This window comes from Venturia canescens, chromosome 1 (genome assembly GCF_019457755.1).
Source record: "Venturia canescens isolate UGA chromosome 1, ASM1945775v1, whole genome shotgun sequence".
Classification (NCBI taxonomy): domain Eukaryota; kingdom Metazoa; phylum Arthropoda; class Insecta; order Hymenoptera; family Ichneumonidae; genus Venturia; species Venturia canescens.
Window position 1 is genome coordinate 5,385,070 of NC_057421.1, and position 19,147 is coordinate 5,404,216.

Below are 19,147 nucleotides of genomic sequence, written 5' to 3' on the forward strand. Positions count from 1 at the left end.
CCTGAATTTAAATCGTTTCAGATGAAAGAACCATGAATAATCTTCATCAATGAAGATAAATGAATATTCGAATCTATCCCCATATTTAAGGGGTTACCCCCACTTGCGGTTTTGAAAAAATTGATTTTTTTTATTGCATTTTTTTGAAGTATAAGTATCTGAGAATATCTCCTGAAAATTTCAAGTCGATCCGAACAAAATTGACTGAGATATGAGCGTTGAAAGAGAAGAATCTGTTGTGTAAACAACCGGCTAGTCTGCGCGCTCGATCCTCTCTCCGGTTTCAATCTATTGTTAGATTAAACATATTATAAAAAAATATATAATAAGACTAAGAAACATATAATAGACTGGAATTTGTAGAAACGTATTTTCGTATCCTGTTATGGTCTAAACTCGTCAGTGTAGCTCGAGAGTTCGACTATGTAAGACTTATATTCCGCCGTTCACAATATTATAAGCGCAGTTTTTATTCATTTTAAATTTAAAAACGGATCGAAAAAAAGGTTCGCGAGAAACAAGAAGCAGTGATAATTTACGAAAATCTCGACCAAAAAAAAGGAAGGGTGTTTTTAACCCGAATCTGGCCGAATCAGAAACTGAAAGTTTCAGCACGTCTGCGAAGAAACTGATTGATATGACTGTGAATCAAAGTCCTAATATTGAATATCACATTTTGAACTTTTGGGTTGTGTTTGCTGCTATTTCACGTTTAGTGAAGTGCAAATTTAATGGAAATAAAAGAGGACTAGGCTTCGAAGTCGTTGTGAAATGTGACTCATGTGCAGGTAATTTGATACCATCTTCTCCTTTAGTGGCACATTCGTATGAAATAAATCGTCGATTTATATTCACTATGCGAGTTCTCGGCATAGGATTGGCTGGAGCAAAAAAATTTTGCGGACTTATGGACATGCCAAGGTTTCTTACCGAGACTACATATTCAATAATTTTGAAAAGTATTTATGAGTCTGTGAAAACATGTGCAGATGTAATATTTAAAAAGCCGTACGAGAAGAAATTGAAAATACACCTAATGCAGCAGGCGACGCAACTCCTAATACAGCAGTTTCCGGAGATGGATATCCTGGAGGAAGCGAGGATATACGTCGTTGTTCGGAGTCACATCAGTCATAGGCTACTACAGTGGAAGAGTACTTGATCTTGTGGTAAAAAGTGCGTATTGTAAAATGTGTGAATCGTGGAAACATAAACTAAATGATGCGGAATACGAAGAATGGTACGAAACACACGAAGATAACTGCAGTGCAAATCACGAAGGCTCCTCGGGAAAAATGGAGGTGGACTCTATTATCGAAATCTTCAAGCGTTCAATAGAAAAATATAATGTCCTGTACCGTTACTATATTGGAGACGGAGATTCGAAAACGTACACTGGGCTAGTAAATTCTCATCTTTATGACGACGTAGAAGTTATAAAAAAAGAATGCATCGGACACGTTCAAAAGCGTGTGGGATCCCGCCTACGTAATTTAGTAAAAAAAAAAAACAAAAAGCTTGGTGGCAAAGGACAGCTGACAGGAGAATTTATTGACAAGCTCACTGTGTACTATGGACTTGCTATTCGACGCCATTCTGCTTCTGTTCACGATATGCATGAGGCAATATGGGCGACCTTCGATCATTATAGTTCAACCGATGCAAATCCACATCATGAGAGATGTTCGACCGGTGAAGAATCGTGGTGTTCATATCAACGAGCTCAGGCGAGAAACGAGGCTTTCCAACACAATTACAGACCACTTGCATCAAATGTATTGGATGCCATCAGACCCATATACAACGATCTGGGTAAGGAAACTTTACTCGAAAGATGCGTCGGTGGCTTCAATCAAAATAACAACGGAAGCTTCAACCAACTTATTTGGAAAATCAGCCCAAAAATCGTCTCGAGTGAGGCAATCGTTGTAAATTTAGCAGCTTATATTGCCGTTGGACTATTCAACGAAGGCTCAAAATCATTATTATTTTATTTGAACTCAATCGGAGTGAGCTGAGGACACAACGCGCACGAATACGCTGATAAAATGGACGAAGCACGGATTGCACTGGCAGAGAGGCGTACGGCCGAGAGCACTCGTGAAGGAAGAATGTTACGAAGGCAACACCAAATTTCCGTTTTGCAAGCGGCATCGTCGGTGGAAGAACTTCTGTATGGACCCGGAATAGATGACTCTATGTGAGTTTACAAAAAAAGTATCGTGTGCATCTCGGAGGCAGGCTCTTCTAACGCCGAGCGCGATGTTTTCAGTACGAGTCGTAGCCGAGCGCGCTCGGCGTTAAGGAGGGTGGCTACCGACGATACAATGTTGCCATGCTAAACCATGTTAAATACATTAAAAATTTCAAAATGATAAGAATTTAATAAAATTTGGTGAACATATTATTTAGGGTCAAATTTGACAATACACATTTTTTAAGGAAGTTGAGGCATTAGAATGAAAATGATGTCACCGCTTTTAAACCGATTGCATCTTATAAAGTGAAGTGTAAAAAAAAAATCAGTTAAATTTTCAGACAGTTTAGGAGCGTCGCTGGTGAGAAAAATCAATAACAATTTGGGCCAAATAACATGTAATCTTATGGAAGTCAAGACACATTCAGTGATATCTCCGTTAAAAATGATGCTAAAAATATGAAATTTTTTGGGCAACATGAGCAAGGCTTGCCGAATAATGTCAATTTTTTACAGATTTATTAGGAGATTTGCTGAGATTATATTAATAATAATCTGTTTTCCGTGCAGTTTTTTGAGGCTAGGATCGTCACTGTTCGTGTTTTCGACTGAGCTTTCACCAGTTTTTCGTCTTTTTTTCCCCAACTTTTCTTTAAAGTGTATGCAACATTGCCAAACTGTAAACTGGCCTAACTTTTGAAAGGTACAGGTCATCACTTTTGGGTAAAAAAATGACTGTACAGCCTCAACTTCCTTAAGATTTTTCTTCTGTAGAGTTATCGAGTAATTGATCACTAAAGTTCAAGTGTATAAGCATAGCGTTTCAATACATATAGGTATACATTCCGGGCATAAGAAATCTGCTTTAATGCGTAATTACTCGATAACTAAGCAGAAGAAAATTTTGAAAAAAATGGTGTCTTCGCACTTGATGTTGAAGAACATTATCACCAAATTTGATCAATTTTTTATCATTTAGACGAGTGTAGCCACCCTCCTTAAGATCCACTTTGCCTCCTTGATAAACAATGTAGTATTCTTCATGTAAATTGAAATTGAAACATTAAACGGGTTTTTCTCGAAATAGTATTTCTGAAATGGGTGACCAAGATTACTCGAATACTAATGAACCGATTTTCTTAAAATTTTGCAGGCTTATTTAATACCTAAAAAAAATGTAGTCTTCAATCGTTCGATTTTTTCGTTAAAATCGAACCATTAACTTTGACTGTCCGCCATTTTGTGAAAAATGAATATTTTTTTAAATCCTTCGATTAACGACTAGTTTACACTTATATTCGACTAAATCCATCTACATTTTTTGTTTCAGATGATCCACTTCGCCGCAATGTTGGTCACCGCAAACCGTACACATAAAAACATTATTTCATTGACGGCTATTTGCCACTAAAAAATGTAATATTTTTCAATAAAAAAATTACTGAAAGTTCTTCAAGATGTGTTCTTTAACATGATATATCGATCGATTAAAAAACTTTTGTAGTTTTCTTTAAAAAAATTCATGAAAGAGGCCTTTTTTTGCGCTACAAGTGGGGGTAACCCCTTAACACAGTGAATGGGGCCAGCTGTCCCAAATCATTGAATATTTGATCAACGCTATCTTCCAGTTAAAATTCCCTCAGAACTTTCCTGCCTAAAATTCCATTTTCCATCCTCCCCTCCCCCCAGAAGTTTTGAGCTTGACTTTTCGGACACCCGGTAAATTTTCCTGTACATGGAGTTTGAGGCGAGATGCGAGGATGAACAATCCTCGGTGGTTTAACCAAAACGCCAAATTGGCGATTTAATTAACGTTATACTCGCACATTGCATATCTATAGGGGCGGTTTGTGAGTGATGAAGGGGCGAAGAGGGCAAAGCATCGGGGACAAACTCCCTGCCCCTCTCTTTGCAACCCCCTCGAAACCCCGTCAAAACCCGCCCGTATACCGGCCAATTTATTAGGTCTCGTTTCGTCTCCCGTCTCATACCCGCACATCCGGTCGGCATTGCATGCTTTTATTTCCCCTTCACTCCTCAGCTACTCGTCAAACGATCTCGTGTATATAAAACCCAGAGCACGAATAATCCCCACGCAGAATGCGTTCCGATCCCATTCGCGGCATCCACTGTACTCTATTTCCTCGAAGCCCGTCATCGATATAACATCTTTATTCCATTTGCTCGCTGGCTCTAAAACCTCGACGTTCAATCATTTTACAAATTTATTTCAACTGTTTCGTGCACTTGAAAAAAACATTTTATTAACCACATTTTCGTCGATTAATTCATTAAATTTCAATTCATTCATCCAATTTTTCTCTCGAATTACAAACTCGTTTGGGTTTGTTTGTTTTTTTTTTTTTTTTTAATGGTTTTGAGAAAATCGATAAAAAAAATAGGGACAGCGCTCGGTAAACCACACGAAAGTTGAATCGACTTGGTTTTTTCCTATCTGCTCTTCCAAAATACGAAATTACGGAAATTGGATCTAATTTTCTTCTCTTTACCCTCAGTCTCTCACTGGGCACGGTTGCGCCACGTTACGCTTGTGACAGTTGTCATATAAGTGCAAGTATATGGCGGGGAACTGTGAGGGGGCAAAGGAGCTGCTTTCACGTTCGAATTTGTTCAATTCCTTTTGGTAGTTTCTGACACAAATATACCGATAGAAAAATGAGAGTTTTTTCTCGAAATAAATGAAACATCAGTAGTCAAACAGCAGTGCTTTCGTTATTGGTAGATTGTTTTTTATTGACATGGCGTTTGTTCGTTTGCAAAAAGTGCATCGGGCAAGGTTGTGACATTTTCCCTGGCTACGGTTGTGACGTAAGCTATCAATGACCCAGCAGACCACTCATTTTGTAGCATATGTTTGAAGGTAAATGTTTGGAATCTAACAAAGCTGCAGTTGGATGAAAAGTAGAATCCATAATGTTTTTGGGCGTACTGAAACAGAATTCAAGCCCCAGATTGAGAATTTCTGGTTGAAACGTTCTCAGATTTTACTTCTGTTGCTGCAAAGTTCTAATTAGTTTCTAAAAAAAGTTTCAGTGCGTTTTGTTGCATTACGTTACATGTGACTTGCAAATGAAATGATTGCAAACCATATTCAAGTATTTTTCAAGCGCGTTACTATACCGTCCTTGGGATGTGGTCGGTTGTGACAATTTCTCTTTTTTTCTAACTCGTTCGTGTGAGCTATCCATTGTATTTAGGGAAAAAATAATCGTAATTTGTGTGAGTATAACAATGTACACATTACAATAAACAATACTTTTCGTTAAGCTTACTAGCATATTGACAAAACTATGGGTGATGAAAGAAAAATCGTCACAACCGTATCCAGTCTCCTCTAATTACAGCAGGAGGATTCCGAATTTGCAAATAAAGCAATTTTTAATCTTGATATTCATTTTTTTTTAAGTTGCCTCAAATATTCGATAAAAAAATAATAAATTTTTTTTATTCAGTTAATAATGCTCAATGAATAATGAACATCGATAATGTTCCTTAGGACAATGAAAAATAAGATTGTCCATTCAAAAACCATAAACTTGAAACTGCGAGAAAAATGTGTTTCGTGAAATTACGAGATTTTATATACTCGAGAAAGAAAATTGGTATTTTAAGGGGAATGGAAGACATAAGTCGAAAAAGAGGTGCGATATGAGTCGTTTTTTCATGTCGGGTTTGCCACGAGGAGGAAATATTCCCTGGAGAATTGAACTGTAAAATGTCTGACAGTGAAAAAGACGTATGTCAGGGGTGTTTGCACGGAGGGAAAATGAGAGCCGAGTCCTCTTGAGGTTCGCTGGTAGTTATAAACGTTTGGAGTTCATGTGGAGTTTCAGGATAAAGCGAAGGAGCGAGAGGGAGAAAAAAGGACGAGAGAAGCGAGGGAGAGTGGATATGGGCGTTGAGGAAGGGTAGCGATGACCGGCGGAGCGCGAAATGAAAATTTTATCGATGCATCGAACCGACCGTGATGCGAAATCTCTCCGATATTACTTAATAACGACGGCTACCTCGTGATTCGACTGCAGCATCGACTAGTTCTGCAATTTCCAATCTATAAATATTTCTACATTAAATTAGTTCGAAATAATTCAACGCTTTTTAACAAATATTTCATTTAGTCGGCCATTTTTTGTGCCCGTGAGAAAATTGTTCTTTCATTTCGTTGCAGCACGTTCGAAAACTGCATCGAGAGACTTCTTGCAAAAAAATTGTGTCATGGTCAACGATAAAAGTGGTAGCAAAAAGACTGGATTTCAAGGTAGCTTCGGTGACATTCCTATTTTTAAGGGGGGAGATAAAGTGAACCTCGCGAGAGGGAATGACTGACTGTATTATGGGCGAATCCAGAAAGCTTTTGGGGTTATATGCACTTGAATTTCAGGTGTGATAAATGTTCGTCCGAATCATGGATTCAACATCGGGGTCGGTTCATCGAGCGAGGAAAAATCGATGTGCGTACTGTGCAATTTTTGTTTAGGGAAGTCATGGAATACGTGGAAATTCTGTGGACAACTCTTGATTAAATTATTGATGGATTAAAAAAAAAAAAAAATTGCTTGCAAGATTAGAAAAAAACGATGGTTCCACACCATTTTTATATGGTTGTCTATGGTATTTCAACTCATCTTATCATTTTAAGATGGAAGTTCTCAAAAGCGTAGCAATTTTTTTTGGCTCCAAAAAAGCATAATTGCTCCTTAGGAGAATCTCAGTATTCCAGCCTGACGTTTGCTAAGGTTCCATATTTTCTTTATTTTCGACATCCCTCTTTTTTCTGAGCCCAAAAATCCTCTCACGACTTCATCAATTTTTCGTATCCACTTCCATAGATATAAGATTTGTTTAAGGTACATGGTTTATGTGCGAAGTCTGATTGTCGAAGTTCCTCACCTGCGCACAATGTGGAGATCGTAATTATCGTCTGCAACAAAAATCCCATTTTTTCCCATTCTCACATATTTTCCTTCCATACGAACCTATGGAAACCCGAAAAAATTGCGAAATTCTATATCTTTAGCGGGTTTGAAAAAAAAATACTTCTAAAGAAGAATATCACTTCAACGTACTGTAAATATAGAATTTCGCAATTTTTTTGGGTTCTTACAGGTTCATGTGGAAGGAAAATATGTGAAAACGGAAAAAATAATTAGAATATCTGTTGCAGACAATAATTACGATCTCCCCATTGTATGCAGCTAAGAAACTTCGACGATCAAATTTGGCGGATAAACCACGTACAAATTAGTATTTCCGTCTAATCTAAAAACATTCCCTAAAACAATCGATTTTTTTGATTCCCCAAAGCAGCACCACCACCCCCCCCCCCCCCCCCGCCTTGAAGATTTTCAAACCCCCTTTTTAAATCCTCCATTCTCGCTCATTCGTTGATTCCTCTCCCTATTATCCTCCCCCTCCCTATCCTCTTTGCCCATTCTTCTCTCCTATACGACCTCGTCTATGCATCGTAACTCCGCCCTCGTTGGAAAAGTACATAAATTATCAATGCTTAGTCTTTAATACGCAGAGCATTAACGAGATCAAACCACAGCGTCAGGAGGGCGGTAAGGAGAGGCAGAAATAGCAGTTTACTGGCCGAGACCGATTGTCTGACCATTCACGTGCCTACGCTACTTAGGCCCGCTGGATTTCCTACAGTAACTGTATGTGTACGGTACATAACACACGCCGTATACAGTGGTCGAAGCCAGTCATGGTAATTTCATCGAAAATCGATGTCAGGTGGACACATCCTGCGAAAGCGTGGAGCTTCTGCATCCGGAATGGATATACGTATACACGATTATTCAAGGGAGATCGCATATTTCGAAACACACTACCTGCATCCTTAATACATGTATATATGTCCACATTTATGTGTGGGTTGTATACACTGCTGGTATAGAGATACTGCTGTGCATATAAATGTATCCAAACGTATTAAATTCAACGAAAATATATAGCAGCTATACTTGGTGCTACCCATCCAAGTTTCATGCCTCGCTTCCTCCAAAAATACCTTCTCTCTCGTCCGTTTCACCTCGCCGAAAAATCGCATTTCAATTATATATTTATTTATATCGATAGGCATTGGGCCATTTGTGAAAAGCCTGTCAAAAGTGCAACTGCGAAAAAGATGGGGTGATTTTTTTTTATGGGAATTACGCACCCGCAGTTTTCGAAGGGGGTGGGGAGGGGAGGAAGGGGGGGGGGAATATTTTCGCGCTTAGGATGATCGATCACCAGGTCAAATCTGAGATTGTGATATGAAATTTTTATATGATGTAGATGAATATTGAACGTGACGACTAGCAAAATTTGGGCTGGATTGACCATCTAGTTATTTTGTAATTAAATTGCAATGTCGAGTATTTTATATGGATAAAGATTGACCGGAAGTGCCATGATCACGGTCTTTCTCGCTCACAATCCAAGATTACTCATTAAAAAATCTGTTTTAGGATAAATGGGTCATTAAGAATTTGGTAAAAGATAGAAAAATCGTACCTCACCAGGTTTTAAACAAAATAATCGTACAAAAAAGTTTTGATTTCCGGTTGAAAATTGTAGGAACGACGAAGTAGTACTCAAAAATGTGCTTTATAAAATAACAGTTCCAAAGTTTTGTTTACAATTCTTATATGGAGAAAACGACGACGATTCGTCGTCGACGATGTTTAATCCAATATGGAGAATAACTGCAGAGTCGTTGACGATAAAATTTTTCCAGTTTTCACAAATTACTGTGCTATGAAATACTTATGTACCGGTAATTATGCTTCTCAAAGTGGTTCGGCCGTTCTATGACTAGTCAAGTTAGCAACTACTTTACGTTGATTAAATTGAACTCTAAATGACAAAATTAATGAACACTTACATCGAGAATATTTTGATCACAATGTAATAAATACTTTAAGAATATCACAAAAGATAAAGTTCATACTTCAACTTGACTAATTAATGATTGAGTCCGACCCTTTAAATACACATAACCGAGGAAACAATTTTATTGTACGAAAGAAAATTTATCTTGGTGTAATGGCACCGAGAAAAAGAATGGTCCATTCGTTACAAAAAACGAAGCTACTAAATGAATTAAATCGCGTAAGTAAATCTAAAAAATAAATTTGGTTAAATTTCCGCGATTCCCGACTTTGCCCGAAGTTCGATGAGCTGTTACCAGCAATCCAACGTAGTGACTGACATCCGCTTTGGACATGTCAAAAACTAAAGTTTTTTCATGTTTTCTTTCTTAAAAGCCCCGTAAGATAAGGTTTTTTTAAAGAAACGGAATTTGTGACGGATTTTCTTCACGATAGAAACTTTTCCGAAGTTCCAACACCGTACATATTTTCACAATTAATATTATTGTGAAAATAACTACTTTAAAATCGATAACACGAATATTCAACAGCACTAAACGTAAATCAGAACAGCTACGAGTTTAATAATTTTGGGCTCTTTTTTAACTTAGAAATCATGACCGATGATCCTTAATAGTTTTTTTCGTGAAATCGATTATTTCGCTTTATTTGGTATCTCCGCAATTTTTAAGGCTCGAATCATGAAAAAAATGTTGCACCGAATTGTTTCGTTAGATTGAAAATGTCACGAAAAACAATTGCTATAAATTTTAATGCTCCTGTTGCTTTTAGTTACTCTGACGAAATTCGTTTGATACTCCTCTGGCTAATCGCCGTCATAACACGGGACGAAGCCTTCGAGTGAATTAAGGGAGTATTTGGAGCAGTTCCACAATCCGCAAGTGAGAGCGAGAGAGAGGCCGAAAAGGAGAGAGAAAGACGGATGGTCATCATCGTGATTTTGGCTCCGTAAATACGGACGTGAGGCTCCTAATACGAAGGACGTTAAAGTCCCTTAACGCGCAAGCCAGAGGTCGAGCACAAACACGCGGAACAAGTCACGCCCGCGAGTTCCAAGGCCTGATAGAAGCCTCTGATAGTCCAATTAAAAGGAGATTGCCTCGATCCGAAATTACCTGAAATCCTCGTGAAGGAAAATCTCGCTTGGGGCGTCGTGCGACAAGCTACACCCCTGCGCTCTTCTCCATATCTATATACGCGTTATTATACCGGGTGTCTTGGTTAAAAATGGCAAAACCAACATGTCAAGGGGTTCGGGAAGTAATTAGTGAACAACGAAAAGTTTGGTGCCAGAAACCCTTTCATTTTTCACTTCCAAAAAATTCGTTCCAGTATGAAAACCAATTCCACCAATTGACAATAATAAATTATTATTCTATGCACAGGAAAGTATGGAGAAAAATTCACAAAAAACGGAAAGAAAAAGGAGAAATACTGTGTTCTTGAATAATGAGAATTCACGAAACAAATTTCATAAAATTCAATCTCAAGGTCACACCAGTTTCGAATATTTCATCAACAATGTGGATTCCAAAGATGAGGATGGAAAGCAGAAGAAAAATTATGAATTTTTTTACTCGTATCACAAGCACAGTCGTTTTCGTCGTTCGGTGGCTCGTTCGACGATTTTGACATCGTGACATTTGCAACACCTTGTACGTACAGTCGAGAGTAGGAAACCGGAAGCATAGCGCACAGGATTGTCGTTGGAGGGTCAGGCCAATATCAGTGTAATGCGTCCTTAATCGGGTTTGCAACCGACAAGCTTTACACCCTACGTTAGCTTTCCATATACGTAAATAAATGTGTATATATAATGCACGTATAGATATATTTATTTAATAAGTATATTATCCATATATATCATGATACTCGCCATACTAAACCTATTTACGTGTAACAGTATGTATATTCCGGAAATGTGGGACCTTTGAACGCACCGATTGCGCGTTTATAAAATTATTAAGTTTGCGAGACTAATAACGACACGAAATACTCTCGTTTGCATAATTAGTAGGATAAAATTCAGTGAGCGTCTCCCACCTTAAATTTCCGTGTCACATCGGATTTTATCAATTTCCAATTTTTAGCCATTGGGATTATCATTTATTGTTGAAGCAATTAAAAAATAGATTAAAATAAATTGGTACATCGAAACAAGAAACTTGCAGTATTGATGAAAAAATTAAATCTGCGGTGGTGACTTTACATCGAAATCTTCCGCATATTGAGGGGTCTAACTTAATTGGACGGGCAAAAAAAAGACTATTTGCATGAATTTTTTTTACCGGTGTAAATTATAAATCCTCTAATAAAAAGTTCATGAGCTCGAAATGTATCGAATTATATCGAAATATCGAATTCTTGAAGCCTCTTTATTCGTGCTGTGATTGGTCGCTTTGAAATCTCGAATTTAAAGTCCTGCTCTTAGTTTGATAGTTTCAACTGTCAGATTGACAGTTCGTGTATGCGCAGTTGATTATATCAACCAACAGCGTTTAATTACATGGCCCACAGAGAAACAGCACATTCAAATAAAAAAGTATTCGTATTCGAGTGTAAAATAACATAACCCATGTATTTCAGGCTCCAGTTTTTTTCAGCACGAAAATAGGAAATAATATTTACATTGAATTGAAATGCGAATTGCTTTTTATTTCGTACTTCGAATGGTAATAGATTTATCGTAGGATGATTATGAAAATATACGAATTTTCTCAAGGTCCGAAATTTCGTGTTAATTTTACAAATTTCAGTGACGAAGTCGACGGTTTGTGGTAGTCAAAATCCAGGTCGACTTAATAGTGATTTTTTATGCCCAGATCGACAACAACTACATGGCTTCTGTTGTCTAGGTTGACGACTTCATGTTTTTCGATGCCCAGGATGACGTTTCTACTTCCTGTCTACGTCGACGGCTCCAGATTCCACTATCTAGGTCGACGGCTCCATAGTTTTCAATGTCTAGGTATATTTTTCCTTGGTTTTCGATGTCTAGGTCAACGGCTCCATAGTTTTCGATGTCTAGGTATATTTCTCCAAGGTTTTTGATGTCTAGGTCGACGGTTCCATAGTTTTCGATGTCTAGGTATATTTCTCCAAGGTTTTTGATGTCTAGGTCAACGGCTCCATAGTTTTCGATGTCTAGGTATATTTCTCCAAGGTTTTTGAAGTCTAGGTCGATGGCTCCATAGTTTTCAATGTCTAGGTATATTTTTCTTTGGGTTTCGATGTCTAGGTACATTTCTCCATAGTTTTTAACATCCAGGTCGACGACTCCATAGTTTTTTATGTCTAGGTATATTTTTACGTGGTTTACGACGTCTAGGTCGACGGCTCCATAGTTTTCAATGTCTAGGTATATTTGTACGTGATTTACGACCTCTAGGTCGACGGCTCCATAGTTTTTAATGTCTGCGTATATTTCTCCATAGTTATCAATGCCTAGGTTTGATAGGTCTCGATATCTAGGTACATTTCTCCATAGTTCTCGATGTCTAGGTATATTTCTCCTTGGTTTTTTATGTCTAGGTATATTTTTTCATAGTTTCCGCTATCGAGGTTGACGGCTCCATAACTTTTGATGTCTAGGTATATTTCTCAACAGTTTTCGATGTCTAGGTCGACGGCTTCATAGTTTTCGATGTCCAGGTGTATTTCTCCATGTTATTTGATGCCTAGGTATATTCCTCCAAGGTTTTCGATGTCTAGGTCGACAACTCCATAGTTTCCGATATCTAGGTGTATTTCTCCATGGTTTCAGATGTCCAGGTATACTTCTCCACAGTTTTCGATGTTTAGGTATGTTTTCATAAAGTTTTCACACAGTTTTCGATGCCTAGGTATATTTCTTCATGGTTTTCGATGTCTAGGTCGACGGCGGCAAAGTTTTTGATATCTAGGTCGACGGCTCCATGGTTTTCGAGGTCTAGGAGGTCGACGGTTCCATAGTTTTCGATGTCTAGGCCGACGGTTTCATAGTTTTTGATGTCTAGATATATTTCTTCATAGTTTTTGCTATCGAGGTCGACGGCGGCAAAGTTTTTGATGTCTAGGTCGACGGCTCCATGGTTTTCGAAGTGTAGGTCGACGGCTCCATAGTTTTTAATGTCTAGGTATATTTCCCCATAGTTTTCGCTATCTAGATTGATGGCTCCACAGTTTTCGATGTCCAGGTATAATTTTCCATAGTTTTCGATGTCTAGGCCGACGGCTTCATAGTTTTTTATGTCTAGATATATTTCTTCATAGTTTTTGCTATCGAGGTCGACGGCGGCAAAGTTTTTGATGTCTAGGTCGACGGCTCCATGGTTTTCGAGGTCTAGGTCGACGGCTCCATAGTTTTTGATGTCTAGATCGACGGCTCCATAGTTTGTGATGTCTAGATCGACGGCTCCATAGTTTTTGATGTCTAGGTATATTTCCCGATAGTTTTCGCTATCTAGGTTAACGGCTCCATAACTTTCGATGTCTAGGTATATTTCTCTACAGTTTCCGATGTCTAGGTCGACAGCTTCATAGTTTTCGATGCCTAGGTATATTTTTTCATATCTTTTGCTATCTAGGTTAAGGGCTCCGTAGGTTTCGATGTCGAGGTATATTTGTTTATAGTTTCTGCTATCCAGGACGACGGTTTCATAGTTTTCGATGACCAGGTATATTTCCCCATAGTTTTTGTTATCCAGGTCGACGGCTGCAAAGTTTTTGATGTCTAGGTCGATGGCTCCATGGTTTTCTTGGTATAGGTCGACGGCTTGATAGTTCTCGATGTCTAGATATATTTCTCTACGGTTCTGGACGTCTAGGTCGACAGCTTGATAGTTCTCAATGTCTAGGTATATTTCTTCATGGTTTTCGACGTCTAGGTCGACGGCTCCATAGTTTTTGATGTCTAGGTATATTTCTGTACGGTTTTCGATCTCTAGGCCGACAACTCCATTGTACGTATATTTTTCTATGGTTTTCGATGTCCAGGTATATTTCTTCATAGTTTTCGCTATCTAGGTTGACGGCTCCAGAGCTTTTGATGTCCAGATAAACTCTACGGTTTTCAATGTCTAGGTCGGCAGCCCCATAGTTTTTCATGTCCAGGTATATTTCTGTACGGTTTTCGATGTCTAGATCGACGGCCCCATATTTGTCGATTTACAGACATTAGGGTGTGTCAATAAAAAAATTGTTTTTTGTCTTCAAAGAACATCCTTCAATTGTTCCAGTGTCATAAAATATGATGCCTGTCCAAATTTCAGCCCTTTAAAATATTTTTTAGAGGTCGCTCATCCCGATTCTCTCTGTTTCCCATGTAAATAACCCGGGGAGCACATCGCTGGCGACTTTGGAATTTTGCAACCTGCAGACTGGTCCATGTCTGATCATTCCCAAAACAGGTTTTTGTAGGAAATCGAACGCTCTATAAAAAAGATCTCTTATCATTTGGTAATAAATATTCTCTTTCAACAGTTATTCACTGTCAAAGTTGAACCGATAGTAGATTTTTAACTTTTGCTACTTTTCCAGCGAAGCTGTTAGATTCATCAGAATACATTGCAAGAACTTTTTTAAAAATCACGTCATTCTCATCGAAATTATCTCAAAAAAAATTCAGATTGTCAGAAATTAATAATTTTCTGCTTTCCGAACTCATTGTTTGAAGGCGAATGGCGTTTATTATTTGGAAATACTTTGTAATGTTTACTATGGATGGAGATTCTAAAAGACGTTAGAATTTTTTTAATTCTCTGTCAAATAATTTTTTTTTATTATTAAAAAAATCGCCTGGAGCTACACCGTAAATGTAGGTCCTATGTTATCGGCGGAACGGAAAGACTTATTGCTTACTTCACTCCACTTCACTTTACGCGTTCGCTTCGGTTGACTTTGCTTTGTTCTGATTTATTAGAAAAAAGTTTAAGGAAGGATTTAAGTGAGTTTGTATCTAAAGATTCGCTGACATTTTTCAAAACTTTCATGTACCCCACGACTTCCTGGGAGTCGATATTTCACTGTGGTCTAACCACAAAGATATAAAGAGAATGTGGAATTTTTTTACAAATCTGAGGGTGGTGAACGGTGTTGCAGAGTGTAGTATTGCGTCAATAGAACGATATAATCATTGTTTAATGAATCATGAGGAACAATTGCAGCATTTTATGAAGGTTGTTCAAGAACACCGCCAACGTTTCCCAGATTGTTAAAAAAAAATCTGAAATGAACATTCTTTTTTTCATATGGGCGTTTGTTATGTTTATTCATTTCTATATGTACGCTTGCAGATTTTCAATAATGCATGCTGTCAAGATGACCCCACTCAATGAAAAAAGTCATTCCCCTCCAAACAATGAATTCGGAATACAGTAAATTATTAATTTATGACAATCTGAATTTTTTTATGAGATAATTTATGTAAGAATGACGTGATCTTCAAAAAAGTTCCTATAACGTATCGTGATAAATCTAACAGTTTCGCTGAAAAAGTGGCAAGAGACCTTTTTTATAGAGCACTCGATTTTCTACAAAAACCTGTTGTGGGAATTATCTTACATTGACCGGTCCACGAGTTGCAAAATTTAAAAGTCGCCAGTGATGTGCTCCCCGGATTATTTAAATGGGAAATAGAGAATCGCGATTAGCGACCTCTAAAAAATATTCTAAAGGGCTGAAATTAGGATAGGCGTCGTATTTTATGATACTGGAAATTGAAAGATGCTCTTTGAAGAGAAAAAAAAAAAATTTCGACAATACGGTAAGAAAGAAGAACGTGAGACGTTATTTCTAGAAATTCCTGCCAATGACAAATAAAAGTTGAAAAAGTGCAAACATCATTAACTCTTTGAAGGGAACACTTTTCTATTGAAATTTTTTCAAAACTGATAGACAATCTAACGCTTTTTGGGATCGTTAATTACGATTCTTGTATCAGGATTGAAAAATTTAAGATGGCGGACGTAATATGAAGACTGTTAGATCAAGTTTGAATTTTGGAAAATTTGAAGAATTTTTTTGAAAATTCGAGCGTGCGGAAAAAACTTTAAAAAAATGATGGTACTCAATATCAAGTACAGGTAAAACAAATTTTAAGCACTTGGAGACTCCTTTTAAGAATAACCCAATTTGTTTTGAAAAAAAAACATGTATTTTATATTTAAATTATTTTTTCTCATAAGTATCTCATAATATATGAGCCCTGAAGAATCTATAAAGTACTTAAAAGTATAAATGTATTGCAAAATACAACGGAAAAAAGGAAAAAACTTGAGAAAGAACGTGGTACATATATGTACCTTCCCTCAAAGTGTTAATGTAAATGAAAAATAAATACAATAAGATTAAAATAGATTAAAATAGCGATCTAGATGACGCTTAATGAGAATAATGGGCTATTTACATCATTTTTTGAAGTTATCGAAAAAATGGTACACAGGATCTGAATTTTAACCTCGAATATTGGTTTGATAGATAAAAATACGTAGGAAAAGTATTACGGTATCCGCCGCACATCCAACTTTTTTATTTTGTGTGCCTGTGTAATTAAACATATCCGTAATATTGAATGAAAGGCAGAATTCTATAATAGAAAAATTTCCTCTTCTTTGAATCACAAAAAGTGACAGACAGCTTACATATAGAAAAATATTAGATATTGGGGTGATAAAAAAAAATAATTTTTATTTTCGTTCGAGACCAAGCTCATAAGTTTCGTTTAAATATCAAAATAGACCAGCTAAAACATGAGTCCTTAATATTAATATTAAGTTAGTGCGCATCGCTCTTGTCGATTTCCCATAAGATACCAAAAAGTTCTTGGCATATTTTTGTAGAGAATTCAACGCTCTATAAAAGACGACCGATATCACTTTTCGATAAATCGACTCGGTCAACGATTATCCAAGGACAAAGACAAAATTCAAGGTCAATATATTTTTTTCTTCAAAAAACTCTCAGATTTTTGAGTTCAAAGAGCCTGCAATGGACTGAAACTATGTTTGGAAGCTCCAAAAATTCGAAAAAACACACCTATCGATAGTGTGATCTGGAAACGCCAGACTTTTGCCAAACCGTAGCTGAGTATCAGCCACACCGTGGACCCAAAGACTCGACATACAGTGATCACTTAGGAGTCAGAGGGGAGCCAAGGTGTAATTTTTTACTTGGGTAGATATCGGAAATTGTGGAGCTGTCGACCTAGCATCGAAAATAGTAGAAGAATATGCCTAGAAATCGAAAAATATGGAGCCATCCCTCTGTACTCGTGTTTATTCTTATTGAACTGCTCCGAAATAGGTTGGCTTCAAGATGCTGTCGCAATAAAAGGAGCGGTTCAGCGCTACCAGAAAACCGCTCGCACGCTTCAGCGCGCGGGATGCACCCTAGTATGGATATAAAAAGTGTTAGGCCTGAAAATTACAACCTTAAAACACACAAAAAAAATTGTTTATTTTTATTCTACTCAGTTTTCGTACAGAAAAATGGGGGAGAAGACAGGTCCAAAATAAAAATGGGTGTGCGCTGTTGATAAAATCTCTGGATTGGATGATCGGAGAAAAAATAAAAATGGTTTTAGATTCGATAGGCAAATGGCTATGACGCATATCATACGATTTTTGATTTTTTTAAAAATGACAAAATGACGGTCGTTTTTCCAAAAACTACCAAAAATCACGTTTTTTAAAATTGTTTTTTGCAAAAAAAAATAGTTCCACTGAAAATTTCAAAATTCGTATAATATGCGCTATGGCTATAATCATAAAAAACATGCGGGAAAATTTTTGTAAGCATCGGTTGAATAGTCTCGGAGATCTGATCAACGAGTCGTCCGAAAAAGTAATTTTGAGAAAAACGCGTTTAAACGAAGACAGGTACGAAGTACCGCACTGAGCGATAGGTATGAGCGCGCTCGGACAGTCAAGTAAACGTCGCTCAAAAGTACACTTGGACTGTTCAGATCTTTATAAAATATTACTATGATACTTTTAATATGTATACTTTCGAAAAGTGCAATAAAAAACAATAGATTTTTTAAAAATTCTTATTAGGGTAGACCCTTTGAAATGAAGAATATTTCGTGGTGTATGGTTGGGGAGAAAATGTTATTAATGCGAATGAATTTATTTGAAGATTTTCATCGATTGATGAATATTTAAATATTTTAAAATTTTAACGTTTCGTGAATAATGTGTGAATGCTCAATGCAAAAATGAATTTTAAATATGAATTTTCATAAAATCTATACGCGTTGATTTTCAATGATTTCTCACCCAACGAGTTGTGTCTTCTCACAAAAACATTCATTTACTTCAACGAGCAGAAATATACTGACGAAACAAAATATTCATTGCGAGTGTAACGGCAAGAGGTGGATTCGCTAATTCAGAATACTTTTTGCTCAATTTTCACTCTGCAAAAAATTGGCTCATTGAATATATCGTTCCCAAAAAAAGTTCAGTCAGTATACTCACGAAGGCGTGTGTCTCATTCAAACGACGTTTTCTTAAGGAGTTTCGGTACAAAAGTTTAAATAATTAGAAATTGATCAAATTTGGTCATAATGTTCTTCAACATCAAGTGCGGAAACACAAATTTTTTCAAAATATTCTTCTACTGTTCACAAAATTTTATAAAATTCTGAACTTTTTAAAATTTTTTATGTTTTTAGCATGGTTTAGCACGGCAACATTGTATCGCCTGTACCGAAACTCCTTGACACGAGAGGCGAAGAAATTGGAGCTCTGAGTCGAGACACCAATGCACGTACTTGCTTTTCGCATACGAAAACGCACCGAAACGCAAGTTTGAGCATACCGACTTACGCTGTTACCTCGAAAAGAAGAAAGGGCGAAAAACGATTTCGACTTCTCAAGCTCCGTTCGATGTTATGGTTCCTGACATAAACTGGGCAACAAGGAAAAGAAACTCCGGGGCAAGTAGGATGAAAATAAAAGTTTTTCTCCTCCTTTCGAGTGCATTTCTTGATTTTTTTTTTGCTTTCCTTTTCTATTCGCACTCGGTGTGTGATGTTACCAGTGAAATATTTTGAAGCCATTTTTTCAAG

The 19,147-nt window shown here is 37.2% G+C and overlaps 1 protein-coding gene across 1 annotated transcript; it reads left to right on the top strand.

The window, feature by feature from the left end:
- The first annotated feature begins 416 nt into the window (after window positions 1–416).
- Window positions 417–3,647, top strand: LOC122408477 (uncharacterized). Its single transcript, XM_043415273.1, has 2 exons — window positions 417–2,200; window positions 3,528–3,647. The coding sequence occupies exon 1, from the start codon at window positions 1,191–1,193 to the stop codon at window positions 2,016–2,018; it is 828 nt and encodes a 275-aa protein (XP_043271208.1). The 5' UTR covers window positions 417–1,190; the 3' UTR covers window positions 2,019–2,200; window positions 3,528–3,647.
- The last annotated feature ends 15,500 nt before the right edge of the window (window positions 3,648–19,147 follow it).